The sequence below is a fragment of the Gymnoscopelus braueri genome (assembly GCF_963280865.1).
Source record: "Gymnoscopelus braueri genome assembly, chromosome: 13".
NCBI lineage: Eukaryota > Metazoa > Chordata > Actinopteri > Myctophiformes > Myctophidae > Gymnoscopelus > Gymnoscopelus braueri.
In genome coordinates, this window is record NC_137615.1 from 14,891,002 (window position 1) to 14,913,590 (window position 22,589).

Sequence of the window (22,589 nt, forward strand, 5' to 3'; positions counted from 1 at the left end):
ATCCTCTGCCCCAAACCGCCTCCTTCTGTAAATATACCTTTTGCTGCTACTGACCTTTTACTGATATGTATTGTATTGTATATGTATGTATTGTATGTCTCACTGATTAATTGAGTGCAAAGTAGACAAATTAATATGTGGCATGTAAACTGCATTACATGGTGGACAATTTCAAAGTCAGGTGCACTTCATAACTACATAAATGTAGCAAATACAAAAGGGAAGTTTCATCTAGTATGGGACTTATTTTTGTACATAAAGGTTTGCTGCATTGATCATATGTTGAAACAGATCACAGTTGATGTATAATCACAACTGATAATGAAGGGGTGTAGGGGGGTGTTGTCCGCTTAGCTTAGTTATGACTGCCTGTTTTTGTTAGGTTTTATTTATTTTATGTTGTTGGTGGTTTTTTGTTTAATTTATTTGTACTGTTGTGTTGTTGGTCTTTGTCTGTTACTTATGTTATGTCATGTGTATTTGTTGAAAAATAAATAAATACTTTAATGACAACAAAAAAAGTAGCAAATACTTTATAACTTACTACACATTGTGTCAGTTCAGGTTCCTTCTCTCTCATCAGTAATCGTTTCTCAAATATTTGCTTAAACACACCCCAAGGAAAGTCCTGTTTGAACCGGACGAATATATGGCTGAGTCAGGGCTGACCTCTCAAAACGTAACAAGTTTTTATTTGGCAAATGTAATTGTGAAATACCGTACATGTAACAGGATACTGTATGAGAAACTGTGTTATTCTAAAACCTCAGAGCACAGCATGAGACAGCAATGCATTTGTAGTCATAACTTGCTAGACTGTGAAATAAGAAAGGGTCCTGACGATACAAGTATGATTGTCTAATCCTGAATCACCAGGATTTAAAAGGTTTAAATTAGCTAATAAATACACCAATGTTTTCCATACTAATTATGTCATATGTCAACAAATTACTGAAATCGACATTTTGGCTTAACTGTTAAGTGTACTTTAAAAGTAAAAGAAGAATAATACATTAAAATTACAATAGCAAAGCTCCTTTAAAGGCACATTAAGAGTTTTGCAGAGGTAGCAGACAAACAGGTCAGGACATAGATATGGCCACCTTAATATATTAAAATGCACCATTACATACAGTCATTTGCAGCAGTGTGGGATTGATATACATTTTGGATAACGATCTTAGATTGTGTTATAGATATGCGATAAACAATCCCAAAGAAAGTAAGGCATGTTATTCAGTGCACAAAAGCCCTTTTCAGTTCAGTGGTTAGTTATAAAGCTACAGCAATACAGTAGTTTTCTAAAACGTTTTCCAATGCACCCACTGAACAATGTATGGGTTTGTGGAAAAATAAGAACAATGCTTAGAATTACGCATTTTCTGAAGAAATACATTCTAGGATTATGTTAACTATGCTAATAAAAAAATTAAAGCAGATTTATGTGCATTAGAAAGTAACACTAAGATGCATGCAAAATGTCCAAAGCTCAAGCTTTCATTTAAAATGCAAAGCAACTTTCCCTGCAACAGAATACACCGTCACATAATCCCAGATTTGTGCTTTGATATTAACCACATTAACCCTGATGTCCCCATTTGGGCAAATTTTCAAATAGCAGGTCTACAAGCAAGCTTGCAGATTAGCCGTTTTCATTATTCGTCATATGATGAAGTGTATAGGGCTTAAGTGGTTAAAAGCTCTTAAATTACTGCATTTGAACTTGAATAATTATGCAAAAAAAGTTAAAGGGGGAAAGTAATAATTATAGAGTTAAGCATGGCACAGTGCCTTCATCTCTTCCCAGGCTACTCACAATATACTCTCAGATTTCACCTATATCAGGTGTGGGTATAAAGCAGTAAAATAGAGCCACAGAATTACAAATAAAATAAAAATGAAAACCAAATTATACTTACAAACTAAAAACATAACAGCGTGATCGCACCCTCCAATGTGCAAAATGAATAAAAAACAACTTAAGTTTCAAAAAGGGAAAAAAATGTGGAGTGCAGAATACAGTTCAAACTGTAAATGAAAAAAAGGCAACCTCTTTATTAAGAAGGTTTCCAGTCAGTTTCACGTATAGGGCTCCCACTCGTTTACGTTTAGTATGCTGGAGGTTGGTATTCTCCAGGAGGACGCTCCTCACTTTGGGTGAAAGGTGACTGTTGGTAGCCCTGTGGGCCGCTGCTGGGGTACGGTGGATAGCTAGGTGGATATGGAGTGCTCTGGTCCTGGGCTGGGTCTGTGTAGCCCGAGTCCAAGTCACTTACACCCTCGCGAAATCTGCTGTAAGCTAAATATGTCAAATGACCCTGTGAAAGAAGAGGAATAAAAGTTACAGAATAGAAATCACCACTACTACTACTAATAACAATGGGCCCGATTCACTAAGCTGGTCGTAATTATCAGTGTAAATAACGTTTAAATAAAGTGACTAAAGGAGGGTGTATTTTCTCTAAGCAAAAACCGACGTGCAATTCACAAAGGGGTGTGTAAATCCCTGATATGTGCGGATCACAGTTGTTCCTCATTTTTGCCTGAAGGTCAGAGGCGCGTTCATATGGAAGATCCTTTGCATTGCTCCACGGGCCCATTTAAGACCATAAAGCTGTTTACACTCAAAATATGGGTGTAAACAGATTAGTGAATCAGGCCCAATGTTTAGAGCTGTGCACGACGGTCTGACATTGAAATATCAGTCAACTTGGCTGAGCAGTCAAATAATTTCATCAGGGGATATCGGGGGCATATATCTATCAAGTCCATGTCATTTTGCTAGTCAAATGCTGACCACACCCGGTACATGAGACAAGCTTACCCAGGTGACGATGGAGAAGAATGAGAAAGCTATTACAGCTTGAGCAGCATCAGTTGCAACAAAGCTCGTGTCAGTGGTGTGGGACCACTGGTTGGCCAGGACACAGAAGCAGATGAACCACAGGAACGTCCAGACTCCTATAGCCCAAGATGGAAAATGCATATTTTTTAATTGTCAGTCGTGAACCTGAACCATGTCATTTTAAAGCCCTGTTGAAATGGATAGAACCTTGGGCTTTATAACTACCTGTCCCTGATATAAAGGCCAAATATTGTTGATCACCAATTATTTGCTACTTCTGTGGTCTATGAGTGAGGAACCGTTAGTAGTGATTCCATTCACTTTTAGCACACAAACATGTACAAACAAAGTAGATTCTGCCAATATATTTGAACCCATTAAAACCTGAGGCCGATTCTACAATGTTGTTCCAGGGACCTCCTGAAGCAAAGATTTGAGTTAAAAATGTTCGCTTTAACTTTTATATATATTCAAAGATTTGCACAATTTTTCTAAATTAGCAGATCTACAAGCTCATAGCTATTAATTATATCTGCTATTTTTGAATAGCAAGTATTATACAAATAAAATAATGGTTAAAGTGGTTAAAATCTGAAATGACACAGATGCTTTCCCGGTTTTCATGGGTTAAAAAACAAATTCTAGTTAATGTGGGTGAAGTGAAAATGTATGATACATCATATTATATTACCCTTGACGTTAGTTCTCAAAACAGAAATTGATAAGTCACCAATATCGGTGCAATGCTGTGCTAAAAGTATGACTTTGTTTTGCCATACAATTAGAGTGAATGGAATCACTTCTTCTACTTCCATACTCACAGAGAACAGATATAACCAGGTAAGCCCTTTTTGCCTCATCATATGAAGAATTGTGAAACTCTTTGAAAATGTTGCCCTGTAACGCCCAAAATAGCTGTTTTTTTTATGCTTAACCAATACCACAATACAACCACAAGAGCTTGTGACTAAATAATAACTCAATTTAAATAGTTCTTTCCATTTCCATTTCCTGAAAAGTAATGGTTTTGGACATACAAGCTTCTGCCTGATGGCGACGATAGAAAGACAATTTGGCCACAAGGTGATCAGAAAATATTGCTACATTTTTATTTCCTTAAGACAAAAGTTGTGTTACTGTCATCATTGTGGAAAGTTTTCTGCTGTTCAGAAGTGGGTAACCTATCCTAGATCAGAATAATAATAATAATGTTTATTTTGTTATTATTCCGTATACAGTGACAGTCTATGATTTTAAATCTCACTCTCACCTGAGAAGACCAAATCACCAGTAACAATGTATTTTCTCTCTTTGGCATTGCTGATCTGGGGGAAGTATCCATCCAACACGGTGAAGATAACGCATGCCAGGAAGGCCAGAATTCCTATTCCTACCCCATAACTGCAGGCACTATCATTTTGGTTGTACATGCACGTGGTCGTCCCTCCTGTTGAAGGATTAACGTAGCCTTCCGCTGTGATAGTTGCAAAAACCACAATGGAAAACACCTGCCGGGAGAGAGAGAGAGAGAGAGGGGAAGAGAGAATAATCAATTATACTATAATGGTGGCAAGGGCCTCTAGGTTTGCATACTAACCAAAATTAAACCCTAGATATTTTGTTGGCCGGTGTTCCCCAGGTCTTTTATCCTTGCATCCCTCCTTGCGTTTACCTCTGCATCTCATCTCTTTGCCAAAAACAGACGATCTACAAGCTCACAATACGTTGCCACGTGATGAGTTTTAAGCTTGCCGTGTAGATATATTTTCACCAAATATATTTCCTTATTATGATAAGGGACACTAGAATGCAAGTGGCTAAGCCAGAGGGCTATGCACAAAGACATGCAGAGAGAGAGAGAGAGATTAATTGTACTAATTTATAATAGAGGCAACTGGGCCAGCCTCTAGCTTTGCATCTTAAGCCTGGCCTGGGGGCTTGTGCATTAAGATATGCATTAAGTCAAGCAGTTGTGAGACTGTGTGATGCATATCACATGATTCACATGGCAAGAGATTACCCACTTGCTGGTTCCCCTCCCTCCCAACATCACTTGAACATACTGTTATCTACATACAACGTTAAACCTAATATAAGAGACTTAGTTTGATGAATTCTCAGCTGCCACATTAGTGTGTAACTAGAGCCTTTCGATTTCAATTCCGGTTTTATCAACTGTGGGTTGTTGATAAAATCCCCTCACAAATGTCAAATGTCACATCACGAGGTTAGGTGGTGGAATGCATCACACGTTGTGTGTTTGTTACAGTTTGATCATGATACATCTGATCCCCAGGAAAAGATTTACACAACCAAATGCACAACAACAACAACAACAGGTGGCAGAAACGTTAATGTGACTTTTGGTGACACAGCACAACAAGAGCTAAAGTTAGCAGGTATATGCTAAGGCTAAAAAAAAGTTAAATACTTTACTGGCTGGCAAAAAGTTGACACATCATGTTAAACTACAAGGTGAAAGTCCTGGCTATAATAACAACTTGACTAGTGTCAATTATCTTGAGTGTAATAACATTAATGTATGCTACGATGTAAATACTGACTACAGCCCAGTTGTGTGACAGCTGGCTGACATTAGCCAGCTAAGCTAACACAGCACACACAGTAGTGCTTTGAAAAGGCATCATCACTCACCCAGCTCAAGAAGCGTAGGATTGTTTGAGGTCGTTTCACAAACCCCAGGACATCAAAGTCACCGCCGGCAAATGCCGCCCCGTATGCAGCAGCACCGCTTTCCATTTTCTCTTCCAAATCTGTCAGTAAATAAAGTTTGCCTTAATGTTCGTCTGTCCTGCTTGATGTCAGTATACTTTTGTTTTCTCATCAGTTCAGTTTCCTGAAACTTTTTTCTTTGACACCGCCCCTTCTTCTTTGAACACGTACTGTGTCACCATGAGGCGACGGGTCTGACGACCCCGTTGGTTTGAATATCCGGTCTAGGGCGGATACGGAAATGGTCTGTGTGTGACTGTATGTGTGTGCGTGGAAATTACCGGATATGGTAGGCGGGCTCTAGACCAGATCTGAGCATTGAGAAGCAAATAGAAACCGCGAAAGTTACCATTAACACACACTAATAAAATAGAATTCTCCTCTGTTTGAATTTTGAACTATTTTTCAGATGTTTGTTATTAATCCCTGGTGACGTTTTCTTTCAAATTCCAATTAACTTCAACTGTTTGGAGAATCTGAATCTTAATGATTTGCATGAGATACAGAGAGAGAGAGCCGACAAACTATAGGCATATCTTTGAAATCAGTGGCAGGTTGTCGAGGCATTGCATTGGCGCTCCCTAGTGTTGTACTTGTGCACATTTTCTCACATAAACGTAAGATTCTGACCTGAGTCGCAAGGTAAAGGTAAAGGTACTTTTCTGGGTGCAAGACAAAATGCCCTTGAGCACGTTCGATTTTGATTTAAGTTCTGGTTCTCACGTAAACAAATATATAATATATTATTATTAGTTTTTTTTACACGTAGGGATAAATCAATCTAAGTGGTAGAAGTAACCTATTGATTAATTTCAATACTGTATAATGCAGCCCTAACCGTCTAAATTATTTGGACGCATATTTCGAAGCCAGAGATGTTGGGTGCGTTCGGATATTGCGCACCGGAGCGCACTCGCCTATTAGTTTGTATTGGCCAGTGCGCTCAGTGCTGTATTTCCGAACGCACCCGTTGATTCCTGCCAGGCATAGTGTTACCACTTTATGGTAATTAACATAACTACACACACCTGTGCTTAATTCAAATGGAGGGGTATGGTTCATAAATGTTACCCAAAATAGGCATTTTGGAATTAATTGTAATTTTACAATATATTCCATTCCGGCCTTTTGGAATGTATGTTTTTGTCTATTAGGAGTAGGATACAGAGCTCTCTGACATTTCTTTGATATGAATAACCTTGATAAGGGTCTGAGAGGAGGACCAAGGGTCTGGGGGTGGGCTATTCATGTCACTAGGCATGGTTTCCTGTGACAGGAAGGTAGCATAATTTTGATTGTGAGACTATGCATAGTATGTCCACCATTGTCTTCATTTTGGGGAACATGCAGTGAAGGGGTTGTTGATGTTTTGTAGAGATTTCACTGGTTACTTCAGTGACAGTGACAGCTCATTATTTGAATGGCATGGAAGTAGGTTATAGTTTCCTTTCTTCTGATCTCAGATCCTGGTGAGAAAGACAATAACAGTAATTGCAGTAATTTGACTTTAACCAGGACCATGGCATGCAGCATTGACTTCAATCTTGAGAGTTGTGACATGGATGTTGAATATGAGTAAGTTTAAGTTTTGTATTATATTTTGGAACCTTCTTTTACCTTTATTTTCTCTCATCTCAGAGTGGCTGTTATTTGTACTTCAACTTTGATATTCAAGCATGTGCAGTGAACTGAAACATGACAGGCCTAGCCTACTTCTGCCAATATTAACTATGTATTTTTGTATTGGTCTTCATTGAAAGGCCCATATTAAAAGTCCCATATCCTTCTATAACCGTGTGAAAAAAGATGATTAAGAATAACATATACAGTCGTTTTGTAGCAGGTAGGCTACTTTTAGTGCTCTAAGTAGAATTTTGTTATGTTTCTTTTTGGAAGTCTGTATTGTTTATTGTCTCCTCCCTGCTGCAACTGTTTTCCTTGGAAACATTCCAGTTTCTCTGGGAAAGAGGCACATTCATTTCAGAGTGTTGGAGAGTGGTTCTCATAAACTCAATACATTTCTTTTAGCCTGCATTATATTTAACAAATCCAAATGCGGGAAAACATATTAACCCAAGCGTGTAAGAATGCACACAAGTCTCTGACTGTCTGTAATTGTTACCCATCACATAGGAACTGGGATGAGCGAGGCCGGAACTCACTTTGTCACCTCATCAGAGAGCCCTGCCGTCTCACATTTGACAGCAATCCTGAAACCATTGAAATGGAGGATTTTACTGAAAGCAGAGGTACATATTATAACTTAGAAGATTGTACTTGTATCTCTTGGAATGAGCGGACATTGCTCTGAAAACATGAAATGTATTTCAGTGCTTCTTAGTCTCAAGATTGTAATTTTCTTCCCCAGATAGACAAGACATCCAAACCAAGTGGTCATCTGCCACCCTGAAGGTCCTATCCTCCATGCCCAGTCGCGCTGCTGGTGAGATAATCTCTCAAGAACAGATTCTGCTCTCCGCTTGAATCTGTCGGGGGGGTTCGTCATAACGTGTACGCACTACAAGTGGGCGTGCCTTCAGATCAGGAAGCAGGCCGCGCTTTACTCAATCAAATGTAGTGGGCGGGATTTACTGTCTGCTCTCGCTTCCCACTGAAATCAAACCGAAACTCATTTAACAATAGCGTCCTCGTAGCAGACAATACCACGGAAAGATATTCACATTTTAACTTGCTCTTTCATCATAGAAACAAGTGGGCTTATAACCAAAACGATCCATGTTCTCGGGGAGAAGTGGTGTTAGTGTTCCGTGTAGAAATATTGTTAGTGGGAATGAAAACATAAGCGCACCACCGGAAGTGGAGCGCTGAGGGCAGACCAAAAACCCAGGTTTCCTTGCGCACGGGTGCTCCCGTAAGGGGCGGCCATAGCTGAGTGGTTAGTGAGCCCGCCTAGGGAGCCAGAGGCCCTGGTTGCCCCAGGTTCGATTCCAGGCCAGGCCAGCATATGTGTCGATGAAATGAAATTTGTCCCTGAGCAAGACTCTTAACCCCTAATTGCTCACAGGTTCTCATTGGAAACAAGACCACAAGGACTTTCATGAACGACCTGTTAAAAGGAATTATCCTTATCCTCCATTTAGCTCCCCCCAGAGCCAAGTGAAAGAGTAAAAAACAGCAGAGGGCGCTGTTTTTCCTTTTTATTTGGCGATGGGTTCCCAGATTGCTGGTGAGATGACACGCTCTCAGCGACTGCACAAGGTCGTGATATCTCTAGGCCTTATAATGCACACAAATATATACTTTTACAATTTATTATCCAGAGCGACTTAAACAAAGTGCAAGGTCAGAGTGAACGGCATGAACCCTAATCAACCAACAGGGTAAGTGGTCAAGTACAGGGTGTAACATTTGTTTTGGTTTTCTGTGAGAGATGAAAAAAAAAAAAAAAGAATTATCAGAAGATTCTTGGCTTTTACAGATTTTCCATGTTAATCTACAACGATCTGGTACCACTCAACCATAAAACAAACATGGGCAAATTGTCCTTCTACAGCAGTGCCACCCAAGTGTGGAATGCCCTGACCCCACCCCTCAAAAAATGTAGATCACTGGCTTCCTTTAAAACAGCCCTGAAAATTCACCTTTCAGGATAGTGAGCCAGACAAGATTTCATTATCGAAAGAGTGGGCAAAACCATACCTATATTAAATTGTTCATAGGGTCAATACGAGTAAATAAATATATGATAACCTTTCCACAGGAGCAGCTTTTTCATGGTTATCACACATTTTGTTATTTTCCCCATACGTACAAGACAGGTGAAAAAATTACAAAATTTAAAAAGGAGTTATCATAATGAAACTTCCTGAGTTGATTACTTACATGAAGACAATGATTTATCGTATTACAAGTTTTCTGAAATTGTATATCTAAATATGCAAATTAGGCATTTAGTCCATGAGCCAGAGCCCCAAAATTGAGCCAGATATTGAATATTCCCTCGTTAAAAACCTTTGACTCCAACATCTTAACAAAATGAAATAAGTATGTTGACTCTGGCTTTGTCCAATGTTCCAATGTTGATTCTGGAAAGTTATGCAAATGTGGGCATATTTTCCTAATGCCTAATTTGCATATTTAAATATACAATTTCAGAAAACTTGTAATACGATAAATCATTGTCTTCACGTAAGTAATCAACTCAGGAAGTTTCATTATGATAACTCTTTTTTATTTAATTTAATTTTTTCACCTGTCTTGTACGTATGGGGAAAATAACAAAATGTGTGATAACCATGAAAAAGCTGCTCCTGTGGAAAGGTTATCATATATTTATTTACTCGTATTGACCCTATGAACAATTTAATATAGGTTTGGTTTTGCCCACTCTTTCGATAATCATTGCTCAATTTTGGGGCTCTGGCTCATGGACTAGGAGGCCAAAGGGGGAGGTAGTTATCACTTCACCCTTAGACAGGTGACCCCCCCCCCCCAACTGTCTTTACCCCCAGTAAAGGGTTTTCCTACTCTGTACAAGTGTTTTATATTTGTGATGATATTGAATGTTCGGTGCTATTTTATATGTTGATGAATTGAATACCTAGGACCCCAATGGAAACAAGACCGCAATACATTTTTTGGTGTTATCCTTTAAGACAAGATGTTTGACTGTACTCGTGCTGTTTTTACATTTCTGTCTAATACAATATTCAATCAATCAATCAGTCTGAGTCATACTGGCTGTAACCTTCATCGCCCCGCACAGTGTACGGTACGCTCCTTCCAGAGTGTTCCAGACTTTCCTCTAGACTACGCAGACGCCAGATCCCCTGCCAAGACTTCTCTCGGTCCTCGGTGATGACCGTTCAAACTGACGGTGTTCAGGCGGATTCTGAGGAACACAGCCCAGAGGGTGGGCATCAATCCAAAATCCACACACCCACTCTCCTACTTGACACCCACATTGTTTTACACAATACTAGGATAGACCTGTTCCTCCCCTGTCCCAGTCTGCCCACTGGGAGTCAGTGTTGGCTGCATTAGCTGTCCTCTGAGCTAATCACCAGATAGTAGATCATTTGGTCATTTGTTATTTTATAATCCGCAGAAAACGAGAGAGCACAGTTTGTGTCCACCCTCCAGACCTCATCGGTGGGTGAGCGTGCGCGCATGCTGCGAGCCATGCCGCTTAGCATGGCAGAAAAGAAGGCGCTAAGGTACAGGAAACACTGATCAAGTGCTTAAAGTGTCGAAAGGCCTAAAGAAACAAAATTAGTTATTGACAGTGGAAGAAGTACTCGGACATTTTACTTATGTAAAAGTAGCAAAACTATATAAAATATAAAAATACTCTGTTACAAGTAAAAGGCCTGTGTTCAAAATGTTACTTGAGTAAAAGTACAAAAGTATTGGCATCAAAAGTACTAAAATGATTGAAAATAGCCAATCTACATGCTCACAACGCGTGGCTATGCGACGCGTTGTGAGCTTGTAGATCGGGCTATTTTCAAATAGCCTATGTATAAAATAGGGCTGAAGTGGTTAATGTATGTTTTATAATATAATTTATATATTTTTCAAATAATTGTAGTGGAGTAAAAGTACAATATTTGCCTCTGAGATGTAGTAGAGTAGAAATTGGAAATACTCAAGTAAAGTAAAAATACCTCAAAATTGTACTTGAGTAAATGTACTTCGTTACTTTACAACTCTGGTTATTGATACAGTAGATAGTAGAGCATTTAACTCACCTTTGATTTCACAGGAGACTGGCGTTCAGCGATGCCGAAACCTCTCTCATAAACAGAGATGTTCCGTGCTACAGTCGTCTCAAGGTGTACATTGTCAGGGTGAGTGACAAAAATGACAGTTCTAGATTCAAATATGAATATTTTACCTGTACTCCTGTATTAAATTTGCACGAGCATGTGATATGCTCATGATGCCTTGTGTTTGTCTATTCACAGACTTGGCAACACTGCTGGTTTTGTTGGCTGCCTTTCCTGGGCTCACTGCAGTTGTGGCAGGCTCCTCTTAAGAAACTCGGTGGGCGTTTTGGGACCGGCGTCGTTTCCTACTTCATCTTCCTCAGGACCATCCTGCTTTACAATGTCTTCCTCCTCCTCGTCAGCGGCCTGTTCCTGGTCATCCCTCAGGCTATCCACCCTCCTCCATCCGGCTCCAGTGACCACACATTCACTGGCCTCGAGATCCTAACAGGCACGGTAAGCTGGGCAGACGGGAACGCAACAGTTGATCTTGTTCCCAGCAACACAAGAATGATCATGAAATGCAACTGGAAATGTAGAGTTACAATAGTTAGTAATAGTTACTTTATTGACACAATTGTATAAAACATTGGGTCCAAACTATAATCGAATAACCCATGAATAAAAACTTTTAAAAGGTACAATACATTAAAATATACAGTACACAATACAAAATCCCTTTGCTCATACAACAGCAGCTTTCTGTTGCTCCAAAATCAGCTCGGATCAGTAAACTCGTGTCCATATTTCCATCTATACATGTGCCAATTTTACTTCAGTGTCATCGTTTCTTGAACCATAAAACCTTCCGCCTACGTAGATCCGGCATCTTATGTCAGAGTTAAATAATCTGTATTTTGCTTGTGTCCTCCTCTATCAGGGCTACCTCTCTCAGAGTGTGATGTTCTATGGCTACTACACCAATACAAATACGAGTTGTAGACCTGCTAACTTCACCCCTGGTGATACTGGCGAAGACTCTGAGCAGCCCGTTTGTGACACCGTCATTGGTTCCCATTTGATGCCATACAACATTCCCTTAGCCTACTTCTTCACCATTTGCATCGCTTTCTTAATCACCTGCATCATACTGGTCTACAGGTTTAATATCCTCCCCATTCTTTTATTCTGAGATAAAGAGTGCATATTTTTTGTGTGTGTGTAGCCCTATGTATCTTCTGTGTTTTTATTTTTAGTCATCATATTTGCGTTATTGCACCTCAGCATATCCAAGTCCTTTGGAAGAAGTTCCTGCGTGTTCGGCTCTCATGGGAATCTCGCTCTAAAGGTGTTCTGCTCCTGGGACTTTAAAGTGAGCAAGAAGAGCTCTGTTCGACTGCAGTCTGAGAACATCAGCACCCAGCTGAAGGTACACAGGCATTCCAGTGTTTGCTCACAGACGATGTGATCTCATGGACGCTCTGTCCAGAATGTCACAAGATTTTCTCTGTTTGTAATCACTTTCATGCATTCTCAAGCTTTATGATTGCGTTTTTCTATAGCATAAATTATGCTTAAAGGGATAGTTCAACCCAAAAAATATTTTTTTTCTATTGATTAGTCACCCCATGGAGACTTGAATTCATGGATATTTTTTAGTTTTTGTCGCATTCCTAAGCCAATAATTTGATGATCGGCAGCGGTTCCGGTAGGAGACACAAAGAGTCTCCTTTGTGTCTCCTACCGGAACCGCTGCCTACCGGTCCGCTGGTCATCAAATTATTGGCTTAGGAATGCGACAAAAACTAAAAAATATCCATGAATTCAAGTCTCCAATGGAGTGACTAATCGATAGCAAAAAGTCATTTTGGGGGTGAACTATCCCTTTAATATTTTCTTGCTTCTTGCAAACATTTCTTTCAAAATTTGAATATAGAGCATTCTTAGACCATAATCCTCCGTGGAGAAAAGTACATTACTTTATCTTCACGCTACATGAGCAGCATTCTTTGAGTTCTGTTGCATGATCATGTTTCGATGGCAATAACAATTAGTGACACAAACGGACTCTGTAAATGAATGCGCAGGAAGTGAAACCTGAGATAAGTGATAAACAGGAAGTTAAAAGTCTGTGGTGTGTCTGTGTGTGGGCCCTGAGAGATGAAAGAAAGCATTTGGGATTTTAGAGCAAGTTTGTGAACAGTCAATGCTTCACACAGTCCCTCGTACACAGTAAAATATTCAGGGTCAATTTATTATTTGTTACACTCAAGAGTTACATTAACACTGAGGATGTGACCTTGTAGAAATAATTTAACTGCCGTGCTGTTGTTGCCATCACATTTCCTGTGCTTTCTCTTTGCTTCATAGGAGCTGCTGTCTGATTTGATCTGTGGTGATGAGCAAAACAGTTGGGAACAACGACTGTGGCGCGTGACTGTGCACCTGTTTGCATGGGCTGTGTGTCTGTCCAGCATATCCCTGGGTGTCCTGGTGATCTACTTGCTCTCAGACCACCTGCACCTGGTTAGATACTGTGTGTGTGTGTGTGTGTGTGTGTGTGTGTGTGTGTGTGTGTGTGTGTGTGTGTGTGTGTGTGTGTGTGTGTGTGTGTGTGTGTGTGTGTGTGTGTGTGTGTGTGTGTGTGTGTGTGTGTGTGTGTGTGTGTGTGTGTGTGACTCACGTGGTACAAGCAGCGAAATATTGGTGCGGCAAGACTGCACAAGTTATGGTTATTATTATTACATGCAAATGCATGCACATAGGCTACTGTACTTTAGGTTACAGACTGTACAGGTGCTTTCTTGACCCACACATGCCTTGAAACCCAAGCAGTGTGTTTGCGTGCTGCGCCCACCGGACTGTCCGTTGTGGGTAGCGTGCAGAAGGGGGGGGGGGGGGTCTAAAAGATGATCGGCCCAGGGACCCACGTGGGGGTTAATTCGTCCCTCCATATATGGACATATATGTTTTTTGTTTTTGTGAGGAGTGCTGTACGAACAAAATGAATGAATTAATGAAAGATCTGGGTTTCTTGAAGAAATGTTTATGTTGGAGCAGGCTCTGGCCAACTTAATACAAGAGCAAGGGGGAAAAAAGAACTGTAAATTAGCATGCCGATTAATTGGTATTTTCTCTGTGTCCTCTCTGTGGTTTGTCATTTCCCCCCACAGCAGGGACAGAAAACGGTGGCTGTGGAAGGAACATATTTCACAGATGTTCATCTTCTGGTCCTGTCTGCTGTAGTATCAGGCATTAACCTGTTGCTCCCTGGCATCTTCATTCTGGCATCTCACATGGAAATCTATAACTCACCCAGTGTACGGGTCTATGTCTCCATCTTCAGGTGAGGAGAGGAACTACAACAAGTTCTCATTATTGTTTGATTGATTGATTGAATACTTTATTTAGAAGTTTGAAGAAAAAAGCACATGAAAGTACTGTTCAAATACAAGGTCAACTAAATAGGATTAAAAAAAAAAGAAAAGCCTATGGCTTGTTTCAACTGGGTGGACCCCAATTCAATTTTGAATGTAATTTTGAATGTCTAGCTTTATGCACCCTCCAAGACTGGCGTAAATTGTAGTCGTTGAAAAGTGTGAGCCTGTTTTTAATCAGAAGGTACATTTGGTACTGACGCTTTCTGAAATCTGAGCGGAATGCACACATTTCAGAAATTAAGCAAGGTTTTACTCACATTATATTTCTGTCGTCATTCTACTGTGTTTCCCATGAAACGGCCTCCAGGCTTTTCAGTGGTGATGGCTGATCTTTCAACAAACCCAAACAAGTGGAATCAGAATTGGAAAAATTTCTGGCATTCTTCCCAGTATCAGTGACAGCTAGGATTCTTTTTGATGTCTTTGAAAACAGGAACCTGCTATTAAAGGCTGGTGTCATTGGCATCCTGTGTTACCATTGGCTGGGGAGGATTGCTGCAGAACCAGTTGGCCACGGTCTCCAGGTACTGGCTGGTCATGGTTAATTTTGAGCCCTAAAGCTTTAATTCTTTGCATTCCAAACATGGCACGCAAGGCTAAACTTAAATTATTATTACTATTGGTTATAAGTGTGGTTGATATTCCGTGATTAATGCTGATAATGTAGTCAGTGTGAAATGATATTGAATAAACGAAACCTATTTGATCAGAGTGACCCAGGTGACCCAGGTAATACTGTACTAGTCCCATCTTTCCTTCCCTCACCAAATCTCTTGAAAGTAGCCGATAGCAACATGTAGATCGGCTATTTTCACGGACTGTTCGCCCCCCAGAATAGGGACTCTAGCGTTTGTGTGGTTAATGTGTCATGGTCATCATCCATCTCCTTTCATTCAGTGTTGGGAGAGTTTTGTGGGACAGGAACTCTATCGCTTCCTTCTGATGGACTTCCTCCTGACGGTGCTTTACACACTTTTTGGAGAGTTCCTGTGGAGGCAAGTAGAGTAAAATATCTGAAGCCCAACTGAAGTTGAAGTTAAGGCTTATTTACTGTTTTTAAAAGAACCCTCTCGTTTAATTAAGAGACAAGGAAGCGCTGCGTGGGTCCGTAATTATCAGAGGTTTCTATAATGGAAAATATTAATATCCAGTCAGGGTGAAGTGTTGACTATTTATTGAAGAAGATTCAGCAGAGTAACAGCATTACAGATCGTAGCATGCCTGGCAGCCCCTCGGGGCAGAAGACTCCTGAGGTGTATGGTATGGGACAGTACAAAAATGCTGACTGGTTAAGTTAAGGGCGTCCATACTAAGACGTACAGGCTTGTTACACTTATGGATCAGCTACAAGAGAACAGTGTAGTAGAAATGGAACTGACTTTGGAAATGTTGTTGTTAAATGACAGCAACAGGAGCTGTGAAAAGACCCCTGCTATGAAGTGAACATTCTATGGTCCAAATACAAATAGATACATAAAGAAAAGATTTTTTAACAGATTGACATTTTAAAATAACCAGTTCAGTTGTAGGTCAAAACATTTAAGTTCCTTCCCTTTGTGGTAGGCTGACATCCAAGTGACATCCACATTGATTGCTATCTTTGTCTCCCCAAGGCTAATTGCCAAAAGGAAACCAGTTTTTGACATCGCTCGTCATGTTGAGGAGCTAATATATGGGCAAACACTCACTTGGTAATTATTGCACATCTTTCTTTAGTCCTATATGTGTGGAATTCTTCCTGTTATAAGCATCAAAGTGACACTCTCTATATTCTGTCATTGCTAGGCTAGGTGTGCTGTTTTCTCCATTGCTTCCCGCCGTCCAGATTATCAAACTTCTGGTGCTGTTTTACATGAAAAAGGTTTGTGGGTCGGCAAGTGCAACGGCAACGCAATTCAGAACTAGGGCCTTACCAATGCCAGATTTTTGTCCGATCCCGATTTTTGGAGATTCCTACTCTACAAATTACCGGTGTTATGACTGATATTCTATCAAAATGTTTCTATTTTAGAAAACAAATTTCTTGTAAGAAAACAAATCGAATTAAACAAATAACTTTTTGATAAATCAAACAAACAAACAAACTGAACTGAAGTTTATAGATCTGCCTATAATTAGCTTCTAGATCTTCCTATGACATGGCCAAAATAGTGAGGCCACGTTGAACGCGCTAAAAACAAGGGACACATTGGCTGCATAATTGCCAATGTCATCAAAAAGGTCAATTACTGGCCAATATCATAGTCCAGCTAATATATCACGTCTAGCTCTATTCATAAGAACGCTGCATGTCTAGAATGGGAAACACAATGATACAGTTTCTCTGTGTGGTCCTTCTTTCAGACCAGTCTGGTGCTAAACTACCAGCCGTCCAGAAAGCCATGGCGGTCCAGTCAAATGTCCACCGTCTTCATGTCTCTGTTGTGCTTCCCCTCCTTCCTGGGTGCCGCCGTGTCTGTCACATACACCATGTGGTCGTGAGTGTTAATCTTTTTGCGTCACGCATTTCTTAGAATTTTGTTAACTCACTTGCTTATATGCCTCATTATAGAGGCATGCATAGATTCCACAGGCTCACAACATGCAGCAAATAGTAACCAAACCTGACAGCGATGCAGTTATACTGTCAAATCCTATGTGTTAATGAAAGTCTGAGAGTGTAAAAATTGTACAATTGTTACACTCTTACAGTTAGCACTCAGCAATTAACTAGAGTATATTCTCTGTGTGTTATTTACAGGATTAAGCCATCATCTGGCTGTGGCCCTTTCAGGAACCTTACCAGCATGTACCAGCCAGGGAAACAGTGGGCCCAGGAGCTTGAGAACACCAGCCCAAACCTGGCCTGGCTGAACTGGATCTACACCTTTCTGTTGGAACACCCAGTATTCATATTTATGGCTGCTGGGGTCTTTCTGTGAGTTGAGTATTAACCATCCGTGTGTGTGTGTGTGTGTGTCATTACTCGAGGACCGTCCGACCGATATGTAACTTGGCGTTTGTTATCGGCGAGGACACCCAGGGTGTGTTTTGCCAAGTGGGAAGTCGGTCGGACCATCGGTTGTCCAGAACCGAAATTCCAAAGTCCCTTTCTTGTCCATATATGGAGATTTTTGTTTCTGACTGCGTCCCTTTCATGCCCATTTATGGAGATCCCTGATGTCATCAATATGTCATAGTACTGAGGTCATACACTGGCCTCCAAGTACTATGATTCCTTCCTTCCTATGACTGCATAGTAATCTAGAGTAAAAATGGACTATGTGCACCCAATTCCTTCTTTGAATGTTACTGACTAATGCCCTCCACATTTATTTCTTCAGACTGGTGATTTACATACATGCTCAAATTATCGATGGCCAGAAGAGAATCGTCTGCCTTTTAAAACAACAAATTGAGAATGTGCGTATAATAATTAATCACATACTATGATATTGCCAATTCAACACATTTTGGTGTGCAGTAAATGTAATGATACATCAGATTGTGTTTGTGTGAAATAATGTACAGGAGGGCATGGACAAAAGGTTCATCATTACAAAACTTCAGGCCGTTTATGAGGACAGGAATCTGGCCTCCTCTTCTAGATTATAACCATGACTAGGTGGGTATATGCACTGATACATCCCTTCTGCTGTCTTTTACGCTGAACCCATTAAGACCTGAGGCCGATTCTACAAATACCTTCTAAATCAGAAGTTCTCACACTTTTCTCAATTTTTCTAAAAATGGCAGATGTACAAGCTCGCAGCGCGGCACAAAGTGACGTGCTGTGAGCTTGCATATCTGCATAGCCAACACAAAAATCTAAAATGACACAGACGCTTTCCCGGTTGTAACTCTGTTATGAGTGAGAGAAATATACAATAAAATAGTGCTACATTTGATGACAAGCAATGGTTATACCCTCCATTTCGGATTGGTTTTGTTTTAAGCTTCCTGTATTTGTTCATGAAGTGCATTTGATCCCAAACCCTTTTTGTGACTTGTTTAGGCTTGAAATGCAACTGACCAGAAGTCCCTAGAGGAGCAGCATAGTCCATTTTGGAATTTAACATTGCGTTGCTGTGGCAACATGGGGTTGCAACTGGGGTGGCAACTGGGGTGGCATTTCATTGACTTAATGGCAATATGGCCGCCGTGTGAATATGGTCTATTGGAGAATCACTGTTGTAGATTGCCAATGACTTAAAGGGATAGTTCACCCCCAAAATGACTTTTTTCCTATCGATTACTCACCCCATGGAGACTTGAATTCATGGGGATTTTTTTTTTATTTGTCGCATTCCTGAGCCAATAATTTGATGACCGGCGGCGGCTACAGTAGGAGACTCAAAGTATCAACTTTGATGAGTCTCCTACCGGAGACATTAGCATCTTTCCACCGGTAATCAAATTATTGGCGTAGGAATGCAACAAAAAAAAAATCTTTATGAATTCAAGGCTTCATGGGGTGTGTAATTGATGGAAAATAAGTCATTTTTTGGGTGAACTATCCCTTTAATAGTACAACCGTACATGTGCATCTTAAATATAATATCTAAATATTTGACCATAAAGGTTTCCTGTTTGGCCCATAAACAACTGTGAGACGGTCACCACAGGATAACGCCAACATCTCAAGGAAATTCAGCACCAGCATTCGAAATGCCTCTTCCACAAGCCATAAAGAATGTGAGCAGCAAAGAGTGTATACTAAAGCATATTACATATTGTAAATACAGCTATTAATCTACTGGGTGTGTTTCGTTAACCTGCTGTTTTCCTGTTTAATAAATGCTGTCATAATGGGTCCAATGCAACTATTTATTTATAGTGGTTTGCCTTAATATTGTTTACGTTTTAGCTTTACAAAATACTGTTGAAAATATGTAGACGACATCCATCATTAGAACAATATTTAAACAATTAAAGCTGGAGAAATTGTGACATTTTTGTTAAAATGGCAATAATCGTATCATTAAATGAATGTTGTATAAACAGAGTTCTGTGTAAGTGGACTATTGACTTACAGTATACTATGTCATGGACTGTGTCATACTGTGTTTCTTAATGTTGTGAGAAGTACCTAATGTATTAGGAGTACCTAATGCTATCACAGTAACTGTTTTTCTTTCATGCTTTGTAATTCAACCTCTAAGAAGTTGTTAAATCACTGACTAGGGGTCAGCATTAAATAATACAGGCCAAACTGATCAAATTCAGTGTTATTCCCTGTGACTTGATGACGCAATGATGAGTTTAGAAAAATGTAATGTTATACATACCAGGGAAACTCAATGGGCTTCACAAGAAAATACACAAATATACAATACAGTAATCTATAGAAATAGCATTTATAAACGTCATCCACACACACACCTAACCCCAAAGTGCCTAATCCTAACCCTGATTCCATCTTGAATCTTTTATTAAGCCTTTGCTCCAAAAATATTTTTTTAGCCCTGAAAATTACTGTTTCCCTCATGGGGACCTAAAGAATACTAAGCATTCACACCCACATGCATAAACTAAAACACTAGCCCCATGCCTGGGGAAATAGGTGAACAAGTTCCTCAGGTAAGCCAGTAAACCATGCTGCAAAACAACATAACTTCCGCAAAAGACTGTCATTAACGAAGGCCCTTCTCAAGTTGACAGTGTCTTTATGACTCGGAACATGCCATGGGAGACCCATCCCACAGTTTGAAAGCGTATATAAGATGGTCACAGTCTTCACTCCGTTTTTGTCAGACTAGACTTGGTTGATGAACATCTCCGTAATGGACACCAGTAAGTATCCCAGCAAATGGTTTCCTAATAGCATTTTATGGAGTGTCTGTGCAATAGTAACTAATTTAACATAAATATAATATTTTACGTGGCTGTATTCTATTATTACACTATTACATGCTAACATTAAAAGTAATATAACTAATTATAAACTTTAAATTATTTTGTTAGGCCTGTTGGGGGGGGGGGGTTAAACAAATGTCATATTTATCCAATGGTCTTTTTTTATGGTTAACAGTGCATTACACTTGTTTTATGAACAGATGACTCTAATACCATTTCTTCCCAGCAGATGAAATAAAACCGAAGAGGGTGTACATTTGTCTTCCCAAAAAACACATGGCCGGTTTGGCAAAACATTATAACCTGGTAAACAAACCCTCTTATTCCTTCATTCATTTCTTAATCTGTGGAAGAAGATGTATTACTATTAAGATATATCCTAAAGCTGATGAATACATTCTTCCACACTTTACCCAGGACCATGGACTGATCGTGAAGAAGTTGAAGCCTTATATAAATGAAGGGTACCTGCAAGCTTACTTCAGAGACTGGGGGACCGTCACAAAGTGCAAGGTAAAGATGGAAATGACTGTTTTACCGCTGATAGTTTTGTGTTGGACTGTTAAGCACTTTTTTTTAAATTGTTTTGTGAGATTTATTATAGGACTTTGACAATGGCTAAGTAAATGGACCATAACGTGTTTTTTTTTTTTTTATCCCTTCATTTAGATAACAAAAAACATCTCTCCAGAGGATAAAAATGGGATGGCCTATGTGAGGTTTGCTTCTGCAGAAGAAGCAGATAAAGCAGACTGGGCAGGTCCTCACTACATTGGAGGCACAGAAGTAGAAGTCAAGAGAATTGTTAGTCCAAAGGTGAGTCCCAAATCATGAGCTTTTATTCATGAGCTTTTATTTTATTTTTAGGGTTGAAACAATGATTTATTTTAATTGTTCCACCATTCCACCTTATTTCAGCTGGAGGATTCAGATGAGGAAACGGATACAGTCGAGGCTGTTTCACGGCCAAGAGTACGACGCTCCATGGGTCTTGGGTATATTCTTGAAGATGCTCAATGGTTAGATGATGAGGAGGAGGAGGAGGAATGAAGCAACATTTTGGAAATGGGCAAACAGGGGTACATATTAACATATCTTTATAATAATTTGTCTTACCATTAGTCTTGTTTTGCACTATAATGCAAATACAGTTATGAATTGTCATTTGTCTGTTAAAACCAATAGAATCATGTAGGTTTTAAATGAAATGTTTGAAAATACAATATATAGGTATATACTATTTTATACTGTTGTTCTGTATTGACGGTACTTCTTATTGTTTCTCTTGCCTTTGTATTGCTGTATACGACAGTACTTTCCTTACTCTGTACCTGTCACTCTGTAACTCTTAATTGCTGTGCTGCCTCTGGGCGACTGAAATTCCCCCGCGGGATAAATAAAGGAATATAGAATTTGTCATTTGCTATGTAAGTGATTGGTTTGAAGATTCAACAAGAAATAAGCAGAGAAAAGTGTATTTTTCAGTTGCATAATGGTCTGGTAAAATCAAAAACATGAATTGAAAAGAAGAAGCCTATGCATATTTGGATGGATTGTGAAACAATTGAAATGAGGCTGTCTGTATACTGTCAGCATCTCTGTCAATGATTCAGTAGCCTTTTGTACCATCAAAACATGAGGCCATTAAACTTATTAGATCTCTACCGACTATGTGACTATGGTACATTTGGTGGTCAAAGGTCAAGGTTACAATCATGTATTTGCTATTAAGCTGTGTTCCAATTCAGGGCAGTGTAGGAGGATACATTGTTAATTTCATCGACTAAAACTATGGCGAAAAATGTTCGTCGACTACCTTTTTTCACTGACGAAAACTGAATTAAAACTAAATAAAAACTAAGCTTTGATGACTAAAACTAAGCCTAAATATAGTGACAATTTTGTCAACAAATAAAAACTAGACTAAAATGTTAGGGAGGGACTAGTGGAGAAGAGATCCAGTATGTAGAACTAAAAGACAAGTCATTTTATGTTTGGTTGCACTGGGGTGTTGCGCTCTGAAAATAGCAGATCTGCAAGCTCGTTGTGAGCTGTAGATCGGCTATT

At 39.6% G+C, this 22,589-nt stretch overlaps 3 protein-coding genes across 4 annotated transcripts; 2 read left to right on the forward strand and 1 right to left on the reverse strand.

Moving 5' to 3' along the window:
• Positions 1-665: 665 nt before the first annotated feature.
• syngr2a (synaptogyrin 2a) lies at positions 666-5,708 on the reverse strand. The gene is made up of 4 exons (XM_080446661.1): positions 5,501-5,708; positions 4,116-4,353; positions 2,825-2,961; positions 666-2,318 (listed from the first exon to the last, which is right to left on the reverse strand). The coding sequence occupies exons 1-4, from the start codon at positions 5,603-5,605 to the stop codon at positions 2,109-2,111; spliced, it is 690 nt and encodes a 229-aa protein (XP_080302787.1). The 5' UTR covers positions 5,606-5,708; the 3' UTR covers positions 666-2,108.
• A 1,215-nt stretch (positions 5,709-6,923) lies between these two features.
• tmc6a (transmembrane channel-like 6a) lies at positions 6,924-19,741 on the forward strand. 2 transcript variants are annotated; one of them, XM_080446725.1, is made up of 20 exons: positions 6,924-7,153; positions 7,712-7,827; positions 7,947-8,021; positions 10,305-10,451; positions 10,647-10,755; positions 11,304-11,388; positions 11,506-11,763; positions 12,188-12,408; positions 12,532-12,676; positions 13,618-13,773; positions 14,421-14,593; positions 15,121-15,211; positions 15,585-15,682; positions 16,301-16,378; positions 16,473-16,548; positions 17,031-17,164; positions 17,428-17,604; positions 18,011-18,089; positions 18,198-18,291; positions 19,248-19,741. In XM_080446725.1, exons 1-19 carry the CDS (start codon positions 7,098-7,100, stop codon positions 18,279-18,281), a joined length of 2,358 nt encoding a protein of 785 aa, XP_080302851.1. In that variant the 5' UTR covers positions 6,924-7,097; the 3' UTR covers positions 18,282-18,291; positions 19,248-19,741. The 2 variants fall into 2 exon arrangements, with proteins under 2 accessions (XP_080302851.1, XP_080302852.1); XM_080446726.1 differs by having other exon boundaries at positions 14,424-14,593.
• A 712-nt stretch (positions 19,742-20,453) lies between these two features.
• On the forward strand, positions 20,454-21,931 carry LOC308098391 (heterogeneous nuclear ribonucleoproteins A1 homolog). The gene is made up of 5 exons (XM_080446727.1): positions 20,454-20,459; positions 20,752-20,828; positions 20,940-21,035; positions 21,192-21,338; positions 21,441-21,931. The coding sequence occupies exons 2-5, from the start codon at positions 20,799-20,801 to the stop codon at positions 21,570-21,572; spliced, it is 405 nt and encodes a 134-aa protein (XP_080302853.1). The 5' UTR covers positions 20,454-20,459; positions 20,752-20,798; the 3' UTR covers positions 21,573-21,931.
• The last annotated feature ends 658 nt before the right edge of the window (positions 21,932-22,589 follow it).